At 37.5% G+C, this 16,408-nt stretch overlaps 1 protein-coding gene across 1 annotated transcript in view; it reads left to right on the forward strand.

Moving 5' to 3' along the window:
* The window catches only part of EFCAB3 (EF-hand calcium binding domain 3), a 337,832-nt gene that overhangs the window by 264,916 nt on the left and 56,508 nt on the right, over positions 1-16,408 (forward strand). Inside the window, exons 117-123 of the mRNA XM_034640938.1 lie at positions 1,274-1,378; positions 1,689-1,742; positions 2,467-2,571; positions 5,190-5,243; positions 10,714-10,818; positions 11,690-11,743; positions 13,423-13,527. Coding sequence (XP_034496829.1) covers positions 1,274-1,378; positions 1,689-1,742; positions 2,467-2,571; positions 5,190-5,243; positions 10,714-10,818; positions 11,690-11,743; positions 13,423-13,527 — 582 coding nt within the window. The remainder of the gene's footprint in view (positions 1-1,273; positions 1,379-1,688; positions 1,743-2,466; positions 2,572-5,189; positions 5,244-10,713; positions 10,819-11,689; positions 11,744-13,422; positions 13,528-16,408) is intronic.

Below are 16,408 nucleotides of genomic sequence, written 5' to 3' on the forward strand. Positions count from 1 at the left end.
AAGCAGATTGAGAAATGGCTATAGGGGGCAAGGATAAGATTCCCACCCTTCTAACAGGAACTAGAACCAAGTCCATTACCAAACAAATTTGTTAGCTTTACGTCTTACCCATTTGGGGAATAGTCTGGTGTTCCCTTGTCTGTCTTACTCTAGCACTTTACATTAAAGCCCTAAGAATTAAAGTATCTATGTGCTAGTTTTCCTGGGACACTAAAAAGAAGTGAACTTGGAAGACTGCATCTAGTTTCCTAGCCACCCTTAGGGAAGCCCAAAAAGTATACTAGGTGGTAGTAGCTGCCAAGAAGAGAAGAAAGCAAGCCCATCAAATCCCTAAGGCATGACAGAGATCCAGTCTGGGGTAAAAGAAGCCCCTGGAGAAAAGCCCTGCATGGTTCCATGATGTATAATTAATGCAAAACCAAGATTTCAATGTTTGCACAAAATTATATTTCAATAACATTATTTTCCTTATTGATTATTCTCTCATTCTACCTATATACTGGTGAATGTTTGCATCTACTGACTCCCGGCCTAAATTTGATCACTGTTTTAGCCAAAATGCCCTAAGATTATGTCTTAGCTGGCATTCTCTCAGGTTTACTTCATTGTTTAATCAACAAATGCCATATGGGCATTTTTTATAATATAAGATCATCATTCTGCAGATTTTCAGCCATTACCACCTTTTACTTTTTAAAGGTGAGAAGGTTGATATAAGTAACCTGGAAACCTTTCTGGGAAGTATGGGGATAATGCTCACAGAAGAGAAAGGCCTGGAACTACAGAACAAGCTTCCAGTTGATGGTAAGCATTGAAAATATCACAGTGTGGGGGGGAAATCACAGTGGCCTTCAAGGAAAGTTAAGTGAGGACTTTTGTAACTAATACTCCCTATTTAAGGAATGTTTCATCCCCCCAATCCCCATCACCAAAATGATTTCACCAAATTGAGGGCTGTTTCCACTCTTAAGTTTTATTCTTGGAAGTGAAATAATATAAATTNATGTTTGCACAAAATTATATTTCAATAACATTATTTTCCTTATTGATTATTCTCTCATTCTACCTATATACTGGTGAATGTTTGCATCTACTGACTCCCGGCCTAAATTTGATCACTGTTTTAGCCAAAATGCCCTAAGATTATGTCTTAGCTGGCATTCTCTCAGGTTTACTTCATTGTTTAATCAACAAATGCCATATGGGCATTTTTTATAATACAGGATCATCATTCTGCAGATTTTCAGCCATTACCACCTTTTACTTTTTAAAGGTGAGAAGGTTGATACAAGTAACCTGGAAACCTTTCTGGGAAATATGGGGATAATGCTCACAGAAGAGAAAGGCCTGGAACTACAGAACAAGCTTCCAGTTGATGGTAAGCATTGAAAATATCACAGTGTGGGGGGGAAATCACAGTGGCCTTCAAGGAAAGTTAAGTGAGGACTTTTGTAACTAATACTCCCTATTTAAGGAATGTTTCATCCCCCCAATCCCCATCACCAAAATGATTTCACCAAATTGAGGGCTGTTTCCACTCTTAAGTTTTATTCTTGGAAGTGAAATAATATAAATTTTTAGAATAAAACATTTAAAAATCTATGTTTCTGAACTTACGCAGGTTTCATTTAAATTCATTTAAATATCAACACTACTGCTTGAAACTTGAATTTTTCCCTTTCTTACAGACAAAGGAAAGGTGTATGTGAACAGATTGATGAAAGAGCTAAGGTCTCTTGAAGGTAAGAAGCATAATGAAAAGGCAAGTAAAATAGGTCATCAAGCTTCGCTTTTATTTTCAAAAACTTATCCTGTTTTACAATTTTCAGATTATTAATCCAACTGTCCCAGCTATTTGTTAAGTCAGTGTTTATTCTTTTTATGCTTTAGGCACATTACAGTCACCAAAATGGTTTAAATACAGTAACCCAAAAGCAGTGGTTCCCAAGTAAAGCTGTACATCAGAATCACAAAGGGGAAAAACATAGCATTCAAATCACTAGGCCCCTTTCCAGTCATATTGATCTTGGATTTCCAGAGATAGTATCTAGAAATGTATGTTCTTAAAAAGTTTTCCAGAGGATTATAATAGAGTAAATCCATGGATTGGCTGGCTGAATGGATGGGTGTATGGAAGGATTTATAGTTCTCCATTAACTTAGCAAGTTTTGAATTCTTCCATGCAAACACATGTATAGTGGCTGATTTTACTCTTTACCATGACTTACAAATACCCTTAACTACTCACTTTATTCTCGTAAATGTTTTCCTGAAAGTCCTAACAGAATCCCACAGATGAGGGTTAGGAATTCCTGACTTAGATACCAAACCGCATTTACTCGAATGGTTTAATTGTTCTTTGCTCTTCATTGTCTGTGTAGTACAAATGCCTAGGCACGATCTATAGTAACCCACTCTCGACATCATTACAAATATTTTTCATATCCCACCATTTTCTTTCCTAAGGGGTGAAGATGTCTCCAAATAAGGTGGACACTTTCTTGGAAAACATGGGAATTGATCTCAAGGAAAAAGAAATCCAGGAACTAAAGGACTGCCTACCAGTTGATGGTGAGAGTTTTGAGTGTCAATATATCCCTTAGCCAAACTTTGGACTTGAGGCTAGTCTCAGGCCTGGAATGACTGAAGATAGGGTTTATATGAAAAGAAGAAAAAAAAAAAAAGAGTGAGGCCTTTAGCATAGCTACCAAACTGGCCCCAACGGCTATCAGTTGGGAAGGATCACCAAGAATGTTGCCCTGTATAGATGACAAGTGTCACTTTTCACAGGAAATTCCAGGGTCTAACAGAGAATACTCAAGATTTTCATCTTTGAGTTCCTACTGCTAACCCAGCACTAAATAACAATGACCAACACTACACAGTCCTGACACGTGCAAGGCACCATTTTTAAGCACTTCACATATATTGTCTTTTCTTTTTTAAAGATTTTGTTTATTTATTCGACAGAGATAGAGACAGCCAGCGAGAGAGGGAACACAAGCAGGGGGAGTGGGAGAGGAAGAAGCAGGCTCATAGCAGAGGAGCCTGACGTGGGGCTCGATCCTGTAACGCAGGGATCACGCCCTGAGCCGAAGGCAGACGCTTAACCGCTGTGCCACCCAGGCGCCCCCACATATATTGTCTTATTTAATCTTGCTAACAACTCTACAAGGCAGGTTGCATTTTTACTTCCATTTTACATTTAAGGAAACTAAGGCACAGAGAAGTCAAGTAGTGTGCCTAAAGTCAGAGAGCTCGTTAAGTGGTGGACAGGCAATCTGGCTCCAGAAACTGTCTCTTAGCCACTCTGCTATACTGCTGTGAACGACTAGAAATAATAAATTTAAGAAGATATATAGCAGTGCTCAATGTAATTAATTAAACTTGGCATATATTAGACTCATGCTAGTAGAATTGAGGAAAATGCATGAGGAAATTTTGAGAGACTCCTGTCCCCGTGAGGAAGTAGTAAAGATATAAGATTGATCCAAGTCAATGAATATGTAAATCAGTAGTACCTTTCATTCATTTATTCCATGAACTTTAATTGAATGCCTGTTATGTGTCAGGCACTGTTCTAGACCCTCAGATCGTTTACCTTAATAAGAGGTAAGCAGTTTTTCCAAAAATGACTTTTTCTTTGTTTTTAAAATCCCTTTGGTAGCTCTTTTAATCTACCAACCAGTTCAATAAATGCAGATATTTGTCATTGCCTTGTTTTTCTAGTATCCTGAAACATGAGAAAAGATACCAGCACAATGATTTAAAGTATGAAGCTAATTCTTGTGTTCCCTCTCTCGCTGGCTGTCTCTATCTCTGTCAAATAAATAAATAAAATCTTTAAAAAAAATAAAGTATGAAGCTAATTCTAATCTAATTCTTGTGGACTACCTTGTACATCTGTGGAATCATTTGAGATAGGATGCAAAACTGTTTCAGGGTCCCATTGGGCCTCAGTGGAGCTGATTAGAGACACACAAAGTAAAGGACATGAGGGGATCTGTCCTTTACAGGCACAGACTATTCTCCACTAAAGGTTCCTCTTATCCTGTTTAAAAGTCATAATATAATAGTATTCTGCTTCTTCATCATCATCATCATCATAAATGCTGTAATATTATAAAAGGATATCAAAAAAGATTATCATAAATGAAAAGACATAAAAAAACAAGCAAGGAGAAATTCCATATCTATGAACCTGGAATATGTGTACTGATTTTAAAGCTAATTCATTCTTTATATGTTTGCATTTTACTGGAACTTAATTATTAAGTAGACACTTATGGATCATCAATCTTATGCAGACCCTTAAATGAATGTTGAGGTAATAGTAGGAGTGCAAAGTGATTCTTGGTTTCCCACCCTTGAGGGAATTTACAATCTTAGGATTATTATTAAACAAAATAAAATAAGAGTGTGAACATGTTTGAGTAGTGATGGACTGACACCTTTGGCCAAGTTGGAAGTGGAGAAGGAGTATGTCCATAGACAGTTTTAAGGTTCCAAATGGAATCTTGCCTATTAGAGCAATAGCATCTTTTAACTACTATCTTAATTAACTATCTTATCCAGTGTTTCTCAAACTTGCAATTTTATAGACTACTAGAAATGTATCCACTGACCTCTAGTAACTTCAGACTTTGAGAAATAGACTAAAGAAACTAAGCGCATCATCTATGAAAAAGTCTTTCAATTGAGAATAGGTACTGCGAAACAAAAGTTTTGTCGTCATACCTGGAAATTTAACTGGATATAGCAACATGATGATTATCATGTTGGCAACCTAAAAGCAGCCAGGCATGCATACCAGTACTCTATCCTTTAAGGGGATCACTTGATGCCAAGGGTATCATAAGCCCAAAGGTAAAGTCAGCACTGACAAAATGAAAACATCATTTTTAAACAAAATTTTTAAACTCTCAAAACATTTCAGACCCGTGCCTAAAAAAGAGTAGCCCAATAAATAAATAGTAGATTGTCTTGAAGGAAAAGAGAGTGCTTTAAAACTTGCTCATGTATTGTGCTATATGGATTTTGATAGTGTAAAATGCAGGAGCTATATTAACTTAAACTGATGACATGAAAAAGTAATAAACTTCTAGGAAAAATGTTTTTAAGTGGTTGAATTTTGGGTTTCTATTTCACGATTTTTCTAAAAACCTTTTTGGTGCTTTTTTATTTTAAAGATAATGGGAAGATTGACTTAAATGTGCTGATGGATGAAGTTAAAAATATCACAGGTGAGTGAGATGTTACAATGAGGAGTATATTATGTGGCCTTTAAAGTTTTATATGAAACTATATTTTTAACACAATAGTGTTTCCTCCCTCCATTTATTCATTTAACAACTGTTTACTGAGCACTTACTACATTCCAGGCATTGTTCTAGACACTTAGGATACATCAGCAAACAGAACAGAGAACACTGCTGCCCTGGAGCTTATATGCTAACAGGGAAAACAAGCAATAAACAATAAACATAATAAATAAGTCATTATAAAGTTTGTTAGAAAATGATAGATGCTATAGAGAACAGTGAAATGTAGACTAAAGGAGATTGGAAGGGCAAGGTATATTGGGGAAAGAGGCACTTGTGGCTTTAAAGAGATAATCAGGCCTTCTTGAGAAGATGACATTTGAGCAAATACTTGAAGGAGGTAAGGGTTTTGTCCATATGGAGACTTCTAGAAAAAGAGTTGTAGGCAGAAGGAACACAGACTAAGACCCAAAAGCAGGAGCATGCCTGGACTATTCAAGGAACAGCAAAAAGGTCAGTGTAGCTGAAGCTGAATAAGGAAGGAGAAAAGTAATAGGAGTTGAGGAGAGAGAGGTGATGGATGCAAGGTTAATCAGGACTGTGAAAGCTCTGCCAGGACTTGAGCTTTTTTCTGAGAGAAATGGAAAGCCATTGCAGGTTTTAGACCATAGGCATGGTATGATCTGACCTATGTTTTCATCACATCTTCTTGGATTCTGTGTGGAGAACAAACTCAGGGAGGGGAAGGGAATAGGGAGTAGAGCCCTAAAAGGGCTTTAAAGTAATCCATGTGAGAGATGATGGTGATTCATACCAGGGCAGAAAGCAATGAAGATGATAAAAAGTAGCTGGATCGTAGATGTATTTTTAAAGGAGTTATTGTGGTGATGGATTTCACTAGACTTGTGGTGGTGATAATTTCATAATTTATACCAATATCAAACCATTATGTTGTATACCTGAAACTAAAATAGTGTTACATGTCAATTATATCTCAGTTTTAAAAAATAATAAAAAGAGTCAACAGGGTTTCCTGAAGGAAACTAGATAAAAGGAGAAGTCAGGAATGACTCTTAAGATTTTTGTCCTGAACAAATGAAAGGATAGACTTGCCATTGGAGTCTGGAGAAAGTTGCCAGAAATACAAGTTTAGATGGAAGAAAATTAGGAGTTCAGTTTGAGATATTTTAAGATATCTAATAGACATTGACATAGAGATATCAGCTAAAAAGTTACCAGTCACAAATTCAAGAAAGGTATCTTAGCTAAAAATATAAAATTGAAATGGGATGGAATGAATTCACCCAAGGGGTGAATATATATGGAGAAGGAGATAGAACTAAGGAGTAATCCTGGAGCACTTCAACATTAAATGTTAAAGCAAAAGAGACCAAGAAGAAGTGACCAGTAAAGTAGGTAGGTAGTAAGTATATTGGGTTGGGTGCCCCCCAGACACAAACCCTGAGACCGGGATCATATATACAGGTAGTTTACATGGGAGGTGAGCCCAGGAAACACAGATAGGGGAGTAGAGAAGGGAGACATGAATGAAGGCAGCAAATAAAGTATGTGTTTATCAGGAAAGTTACCAAGAAGGTAACTGGAACTTAATCCCATTGGAGAATATCTAGGAAATGGTATAGAACACAACCTCAGGGAGGAGTGGGACAGCTATGTTATTTTTACACCAACCCCTATCAGTCATTGGTTGAGAAGTGCTCAAGGAGAGGAAAGCAATATTACTCCACTGGCATTTCCAGTTATTGGGCATAAGCAGAGTAGCTCTGGCGACCAAAGAAATCCCTCAGACAAAGAGATACCAGCAATCAAAACTTGGACTAGCATGCATTGAACTGGTAAGGGTTGAAGAGATATGGTTGGTGATCTCATCACAAAATACCATTAGTGATATCAGAAAGAGAAGTTTCAGGTAGTGAGGGTGGGAAGAAGCCTGACTGAAGTGAGTTTAAGAGAAAATGGGAAGGGGAATAAAAATCAAAACCATAATGAAATACCACCTTATGCCAGTCAGAATGGCTAAAATGAACAACTAAGGAAACAACAGATGTTGGCAAGGATGTAGAGAAAGGGGAACCCTCTTGTACTGTTGATGGGAATGCAAACTACTGCAGCCACTCTGGAAAACAGTATTGAGGTTCCTCAAAAAGTTAAAAATAGAACTAGCCTACGACTGAGCAATTATCCAAAGGATCCAAACATAGTGATTCAGAAGGGCACCAGCACTCCAATGTTTATAGCAGCAATGTTCACAATAGCCAAAATATGGAAAATACGGAAAGAGCCCAGATTTCCATCAGATGTATGGATAAAGAAGATCTGGTATATATACATGCACACACACACACACACACACACACACACACACACACTGGAATATTACTCAGGCATCAAAAAGAATGAAATCTTGCCATTTGCAACAACGTGGATGGAACCCAGAGGGTATTATGCTAAGCGAAACAAGTCAGCCAGAGAAGATAAATACCATATTATTTCACTCATATGAATTTAAGAAACAAAACAGATGAACATCGGGGAAGGAAAGGAAAAATAAAATAGGATTAAAAACAGAGAGGGAGGCAAACCATAAGAGACTCTTAACTGTAAGGAACAGAGTGGCTGAAGGGGAGGTGGGGGGAGGATGGGATAACTGAATGATGGGCATTAAGGAGGGCACGTGATGTAATGAGCACTGGGTGTTATACGCAACTGATGAATCACTAAATTCTACCCCTAAAACAAATAATACAGTATATGTTAACTAAATGGAATTTAAATGAAATTTTTTTTAAAAAAAAATGGGAAGACAGGATTTAGAAACAGTGAATATCTGAGAAATTTTGTTGCAAAGGGAAGCAAAGAAGTGGAACAAAGAGGCAAGTAAATTAATGAGAGATGTCAAGAGAAGGCTTTGGTATTTTTTTTTTTAAATTAAAGAGATAGGGGCGCCTGAGTGGCTCAGTTGTTAAGCGTCTGCCTTCGGCTCAGGGCGTGATCTCAGCAGTCTAGGATCAAGCCCCACATCGGGCTCCTCCACTGGGAGCCTGCTTCTTCCTCTTCCACTCCCCCTGTTTGTGTTCCCTCTCTCCCTGGCTGTCTCTCTCTCTGTCAAATAAATAAATAAAATCTTAAAAAAAAAAAGAGAGAGAGATAAAAGAATTTATGATCAAATGAAAGAGGAGGAAGTGATGGTTTGAAAAAAACAAGGAGGAGGGGGAAGGGGAAGGGAGGGGGAAGGGAGGAGGAGTGGGAGTGAAGTAGTCAGCAAGAAGAGCAGGAAAGTTAATGCACCAGCAAAGCGTAGGGTGGTTGCCCAGCAGAATCAAGGACTCACCTGAGGATCATCCATTTAAAATGAGAACAGTCAGCACAGTTCACTTCAACTCTAGTTCAGCTGCCTGGCTGCAGGCACAGAGTGAGCACAAACTTGTATTTAAACAGCAATGAGCTTTTGCCAAATGAGTATATTGAAAGCCAGAGCAAAGCAATTTCAATCCATTCTTTCGCAAAACTTAAATACACTTACCACTGTCTTTGCTTAACATTGCTTTTTACTTTTACTCTTTTTTGGGTTCAGTTTCATTCTTCTTGAAGTACATCCTTCTTAGTCGTTTCAACAAGGGTTAGTCTTTGAAAATACCTTTATTTTACACTCAGCCTTGAGTCATTCTTTGACTATGTCTAAATTTGTAGATTATCATTCTACCTTAGAACTCTGAAGTGTGCTGCTAGTATCTCTGAAGAGTGTAATGACACTGGTTCCACAAGGTTGAATAACTGAAACTGGATTCATCTATTGCTACAGGAAGGAACTTCATCCCACAGCCTTTCAGTCTCTCTCTCTCTCTCTCTCTCTCCCCACTCCCACCACCCCCATCCGTCGACAGAGTTTAATATGGAACCGGCTATCAAAAGGGAAATGTGGTCTAGAGTCCTGGCCTCAGCATCACAAAGCAGAGTTTAGAAGGGTAGAATTGGAACTGAGAGAAAATCATTAAACCGCTGATAGTTTCCCCTTTTGGCTACTCATCTGTGGACCCTTCTACACATATTTGAACTTAACTTCCATGTAACAACAAAACAGCTCTGTGTTTCCAGCTAAGAAGCTGCAACTGTCCTTCATGCAAATGAAGATGTCCTCTTTCTCTCCCCAGAATGAGGAGAAGCAAAGTTCCAACAGTCTGTCTGTGGGAGACGGTTGTACTATCTCTGGGCTATGTTAATTCTCAAATTTAGTTACAGTCCCATCTGAATATTCTGTCACCTGAAACCAACTTGTAAAGTTAACCTATAATAAACTTGTATTTAAATTTAAAAGGGGAAAAAAGGAGAAAGAAGAAAATACATATGAATATAGATAGAAAGAAGATAGATTCATATCCATTGTTTTCTGGCCTTTTTTTGCTGTGAAGAGTCAGCTATAAGTCTTCATTGTTTATTTAGAGTTAATCTCTTTTTCTCTTGTTGCGCTTAAGATGATCTCTCTTTGAAATTCTCAGTATCATGTCGTCACGTGTGGGCTTGTTTTCATTTTTCCTGCTTGGAACTTGTGGTTCCTGAAACTGAACATTTATGCCTCTCATCAAGTTTTGGAAACTCTCAGACCTCATGTTTCAAATATTGCCTCTTCTCTTTTTTTCTCTTTTCTCACTTTTGGAAACTCCTAGTTCATGTACATTGAACCTTCTCATTCTGCTCTTCATATCTTTCATTTCATATTTTCCCTATTTTTATGTTTTTGTCTTTTCTTAAACCTCTCTTCCAGTTCACTGTCTCTACAACTGTGTCTTGTACTATTTATCCATTGGGATTTTAATTTCGATAATTATATTTTTATTTCTAGATATTGTTTTAGTTTTTTTCCAGATTAGCCCATTCTTTTCCCTGATTTCTTGTTCTTATGGTTTCTATGCTTTCTTTTCTCTTCAGCAGATTTTTAAATATGTGATTTCAAAACTACCCCCTATCTGATATGCCCAACTTACCGTGTAATTATGTAAATATAAATTTGCTCAAGGTGAAAGTTTTTACAGAGAGCCAGCTTTCATTGTCATTTTTAAAACTAGTCCCATAATTCAGGTAAAAGAAAAGGATGGGGAAGGAGGCAGGGCGGCCCAGAGGAGGGGAAGGAGAAGAGGGAAGGAGAAGAAGAGGGGAAAAAAGAGAGAAAAGAATACAGATGCTATATTAGTGGTTGAATTTTTAGCCATCAAACACATCTAAATTACTAAGAAATTATATAATCTCTGTTTTACTTATTATATATGGTATCATCTTATCATTGAAGATATCCTCTTAGGTTAAAAAAAGAATTTCTGACTCCCCCCCCAACCTTGATTCTGAGTAGCTAAACAAGGCTTCATTATGCCTAGTTTGTCCCCCCAGCTCTACCTGGGAAGGATGTTTCATTATGTATATGTATTTCTTTCTAAAGGAGAGAAGATTCCTACTGAGGACCTGAAAAATGTTCTGAAAGACATGGGAATAAAGATCACAAACAAGGAACATAAAAAGCTTCTGAAAACTCTGCCAGTTTCTGGTAAGCATTGAAGTTCTTCTTCACTGATATCTAAAAGCTTACTCGTTCAACAAACATTTATTGAAGATCTGTTGTGTGCGTGGCACTATCCTAAACTCTGGGAAAACAGAGACCATGTCTTCAGTGACCATGTCTCCTCAAGTCCTCAAAACTTCACAGAAGGTTTAAGATTTTGTATTAGAAATTCTACTGTTTGGGGCATCTGAGTGGCTGAGTCAGTTAAGTGGCCAACTCTTGGTTTCAGCTCAGGTCATGATCTTGGGGTCCTGGGATCAAGCCCCAAGTCAGACTCCACCCTCAGTAGGGAGCCTGCTTGAGGATTCTCTCTCCCTCTTCCTCTGCCCCTCCCCCCACTTGTGTGCTCGCTCTCTCTAAAATAAATAAACAAATCTTATTTTTTTAAAAAAGAAAGAAATTTTACTGTTTGAAACATTTTATGTCAAAAATATTTTTTAAAAAAACCTTAGCATTTTAAAAAAGCCTGTTCTTATTGTTTAAATTTTGATCTGGGGAACTAAGACCTCTTCAGTCAGAGGTCCCATCATAGGACAATTTCTTTTATCCATTTCAGGGAAATCTAAGGTATAAGCTGGAAGAAGATGAAAGGGCAGAAGGGTAGGAAAGCTAAAAAAAGAAAAGAAGTAAAACTGGGGAGGAGAAAATGAGAAAGAAAAAGCTGTGTGTATTTCAGCAAACTAGCCACTAGCAATAGCCTTGTATTCTGTCCAGTGATAGAGTCACTACACTGAGTTTTCTAAATACTTTCTAATTCATTGAGAATGAATGATAAATTTCTAAATTGCCCTTTTCTGAAAGTAAACTCTTGAATTTCTATGAATTGTCAAAAACTCAAAAATGTTTCTTCTTACAGCTGATAAAAAAGTGTTTGAGAAAGAATTACTGGAGGGTGTGAAATCTTTCAAAGGTGAGTGAGAAAAAGGATAAGGACAATAAAATCTGAGATTGTTGTAACTGTTTTTTCTGATTATATAAATAATCAGGAAATTATGCATTTATTCAACAAATATCCAAGTCTCTACCGTGTGTTGGGTATTTGAGAAAAATCTGGAATATATAAAGTAGCATGCAGAAAAAAATGCAATTACCCATAATCCCAGGTAATATTACCTTTTTTATTATAGTTCTCTCTATTCTTTTTTCTGTGTATATGTGTGTATAGATAATTAAACTCTTACAGTATATTTTATATATCCTATACTTAATCCTAAAGTTTTTTTTGTAAGAATTCCACCATGTCATTTAAAAATTCTTTGTAAACACTATTTTTAATGACTCTATCATCAGGTTGTATTTATAATTTACTTAATCATTCCTTTCTTATTGAACACTTAGTTAGTCTCCAGTGTTTTGCTCTTATATATCTGTGATCTTTGTTCAACTTTAAGCCATTTTCTTTGGATAGATTCTTCTGGTAAATCCAGTAAATCTTAACATGTTTAAGGCTGTGATATATATAAGTGGATGAAAGTACTGGTTTGCATTATGCCCTGGCCACAATATATTATTTTCACATTTTTGGATCCTTGCCAATTTGATAAATGAAAAATGGAATCTAATTAATGTTTTGATTTTTTTTGTTATCAATGAAGTTAAAACTGTTTTTATATCATTCTTTCAGTCTTTTAATTATTTGTTCCTTCCTTTTGCCCATTATCCTATCAGAATCCAAGCTTTTTCCTATTAATTCAAATGACTCTTTATAAAGATATTAGTACAATTGTTGTAACTACAGAAAATATTTTCCCAGTTGGTTATTTGCATTTTTACTTTATTATGTTGTATTTTTTACAACAGTTTATTGAAATGTAATTTATATACCTTGCAATTCACCCATTTATAGTGTTTTTTAGTATATTAATGGAGTTGCATAACCATCACCACAATTCATTTAGAACATTTTCATCACCTCAAAAAGATACTGTACCCATTAGCCATCACTCCCCTCCCCGCAGCCCTCCCAGCCCTAAGCAACAGAAAATCTACTCTTTGTCCTTTATGTTGTATTTTGATATAGACATTTTTCATTTTTATGTACTTAATTATGTCAGTCATTCCTTCTGTGATTTCTTTTTTTTTATTTAGAAAGTCCTTTGCTATCTGGATAGTGTATTAAAAAATCATATACACTTTATCTTGATTTCCTAAGATTTCACTTTCTTCATGTATTATTTAACTCATCTGAAATTGACTCTCTGTAAATCCTCCTATTTTATAGTGATTTGATCGAAACTACACCAGTAGTTTTCAGTTATTCTGCCTTATTACCTGGAGATTTTCTTTATGTATAATTATATTAAGAAGGTAATTTGCTGTTACTATACCAAGTTTCAAATCTTACTTTTTGGCCAGAATAACATGATTTGGTTGTTGTCTTTGCCTAATTTACTGGTAGCCAAACTCTTTACTTTTTTTCTCCCTCACGTAAATTTCTCTCAGAAGCTCAGTTACGGTATCATATGCTCTTCTTGACTCCCATACAACTTGCTGTAAAGAGCTTCTTTGCACTTTCATTTCTAGGTAGGGTTGATGGCCTACGTTTTTCATTTGTGACATCCTTATTTACTTTTTCTTGTTTTTATTAAGGAGGAAGGGTTAGTGTCGGTGACCTAAAAAATGTTCTACGAAATACTGGGTTCAGACTTGAAGAAAACGAAATCCAGGACCTGCAGAGCCACCTACCAGTTATTGGTGAGCATTTTAATATTCCTTTATCCTGGGGCACCTGGCTGGCTTAGTCAGTAGAACATGCAACTCTTGATCTCAGGGTCATGAGTTCAAGCTCCATGTTGGGTGTGGAGCCTATTAGATGGATGGACGGATAGATAGGGATAGGTACCTTTATCCTATAGACAATGACTAGTCTACTCTGAAAGCCATGAGGAAACACATTCTGGGGAGAGAAAAACCAGGGGCAGAGAAACAATTTAGAGGCTGCTGCCAAGGTCCAGATGATAAGGTTCTTTATTAAGGAACCACATTGGGTATAAAGGGGGAGGGCTGATGGGAAACCACAGGTGAAAGGAAGAGAGATACTAGAAGTGTGAAGCAGAGGTTCATAGTTTGTATGATTGACACGCACACACACACAAGTGGGGGTGGGGGAGAAACAGGAAAAGGAGCAGAATGAAGACAAAAATGTTTAGAACAGGGGTGTCTGGGTGGCTCAGTCAGTTAAGCGTCTGACTCTTGGTTTCAGCTCAGGTCATGATCTCAGAGTCCTGGGATCGAGTCCCACATCAGGCTCCCTACTCAGTGGGGAGCCTGCTTCTCCCTCTGCCTGCCACTCCCCCTCCTTGTGTGCTCTCTCTTTCTCTCTCTGATAAATATATAAATAAAATAGTTAATAATAATAAGCATTATTCTGAAATCTAGTCTGACATCTTACTTATATCCATACTGATTAGGTCCCTGGCAGTCAGTACTGTCTCTTGTTCTCTTTTTTGAGGTGAGTTTTTCCATTTTGTCATTCTGTCCAGAATAGTTAAACGAGAGAACAAAATACTAAAATGGCAACAACAACCCCAAAGAAATAAACACTAAACAAATCAGAAGAGAGGCAAAACCAAATAAATAAATAAACAAATAAATAAATAAATAAATAAATGTAATCAGACAGGTGAACAGAATAGAGCAATACTTTGGATCCTGTGTGTATTTTGGTCTGTTTGTTAGAAAACTAGATCCCAAATTGTAGAGAAAGAAAAACTTATATATGTACCAAAATAAAATTAAATACATTGAAAGGGTAGAATGTAACTGTAAAGATGAAAATTTAAAAAGACTTTAACAAAACAAAAAACAAAAACAAACAAACAAAAAAAGGAACGAGGAAAAAGAAAGAGAGAACATGATCAGATAGGCGAATAAAACAAAGCCATACCCTAGAGTTTGGGTGTACTTTGGTCTGTTAGAAGAAACCGCATCCCAAAATTGTAAAGAAAGAAAAACTTACATATATAGAAAAATAAAATTAGATACAATGAAGGGATAGAATGTAATTCTAAAAATGAAAATTTAAAAAGATTTTAAAAAGAGCTGATAAAATAAGAAATTGGTTGAGAAAGGAAAGAAAAAAATTTTTTTAATTTAATTTTAAAGACTAAAGAAGGGGCTCCTGGGTGGCTCAGTCATTAAGTGTCTGCCTTCAGCTCAGGTCATGATCCCGGAGTCCAGGGATGGAGTCCCACATCAGGCTCCCTGTTTAGCAAGGACTAAAGAAAAAAGGACTAAAGAATCATGGGGAAAAAGCCATGAATTCTATGTGGTGTATTTCCCTAGTGCTGGAGTTTTGTAGTTCTCATTCATTGGTAAACTTGGTCTTGGCTGGATGTTTTTGCTGATCTTCTGGGGGAGGGGCCTGTTGCTTCGATTCTCAAGTGTCTTTGCCCCAGGCGGAATTGTACTGCCGTTGCCAGGGTCCAGGTCCAGGTCCAGGTGCTTGGTTTTCTCTTAGTGGCTTTTGTTCCCTGAAGGCTTTCCACGCAGCTTTAGAGGATGAGAATGAAAATGGCAGCCTCCCAATCTCTGGCCCCAGATCCGAAATTGGGGCCCCACTTCTCAGTGAGCCCTTAGAGAAAAGCGGTCAATCACTCCTGTCTCCCTGGTCTTCCACCACAGTCCACACTCACCCAGCCTGTGACAAGCCTTTTTATCTCAGGCACATGACCCCCTTTCCAGTCTCCAAACCCTGGAGACTCCTGTGACGTGCTCTTGCTCCATTCCTCCCAGGCAGGAAGGGGGTCTCACTGTTCTGCTGCTTGTTGGGCCCCTGCTCAGGGAGCAGTCACCTGACTGTGCCGCAGTTTGAGTTTTATGGCAACCCCAAGCTGAAAGCCCACTCCTGGGCTCGCTGACTGCAGCCAGCTTCCACTCCGACTCCTGAGAACTCTGCTGCACTCAGGCACCCCTGGTCTTCCTGTGACCCTGGGGATCCTGAGACCACACTGTCCCCAATTAGCCACCTGAGCAGCTTTCAGGCCGGAAAGTCCCTCACCGGAGCAGACCTCTAAAACTTCTGATTTTGTGCTCTGCTGCTGTTATCACTTGCCAGTAGCCGGCTTTGGGAGGCTCCCTCCCCCCACGGTCCATCTTCCCATATATATCACCTCAGATTCACTTCTTTGTATCTCCTGCCTTGCCCAAAGTGGTTGATTTTCTATTTGTAGAGTTGTGGCTATTCTTTTCTTAGATCTCTGGTTGAGTTCGCAGGTGTTCAGAATGATTTGATAGCTATCTTGCTGAATTCCTGGGACCAGATGAAACTAAGGTCTCCTACTCCTCTGCCATCTTGGACTTTCTCAAATGAATACATTTTTTAAAAATCTTTCGAAAAATCACGTTTGTTAATATCACCACCTGTCTGATCAAAAAAGTGTTTAAGTATTGAGAACCTATCAAGTCATGGTGTGGATATAAGGTTTTCTAAATTTAAATTTTTGTTTGAAAACTTGAACTCTACCATTGAAACATCTACTGTCAATTGTTTTCTTAAGATAACAGGCTCACTTTGTTCATTTTCAAATAGATGTTTCCCAAATACCAAACTCTGAATAACTGGGTTTTTGCAAGT

The sequence above is a fragment of the Ailuropoda melanoleuca genome, chromosome 13 (genome assembly GCF_002007445.2).
Source record: "Ailuropoda melanoleuca isolate Jingjing chromosome 13, ASM200744v2, whole genome shotgun sequence".
Lineage (NCBI taxonomy): Eukaryota > Metazoa > Chordata > Mammalia > Carnivora > Ursidae > Ailuropoda > Ailuropoda melanoleuca.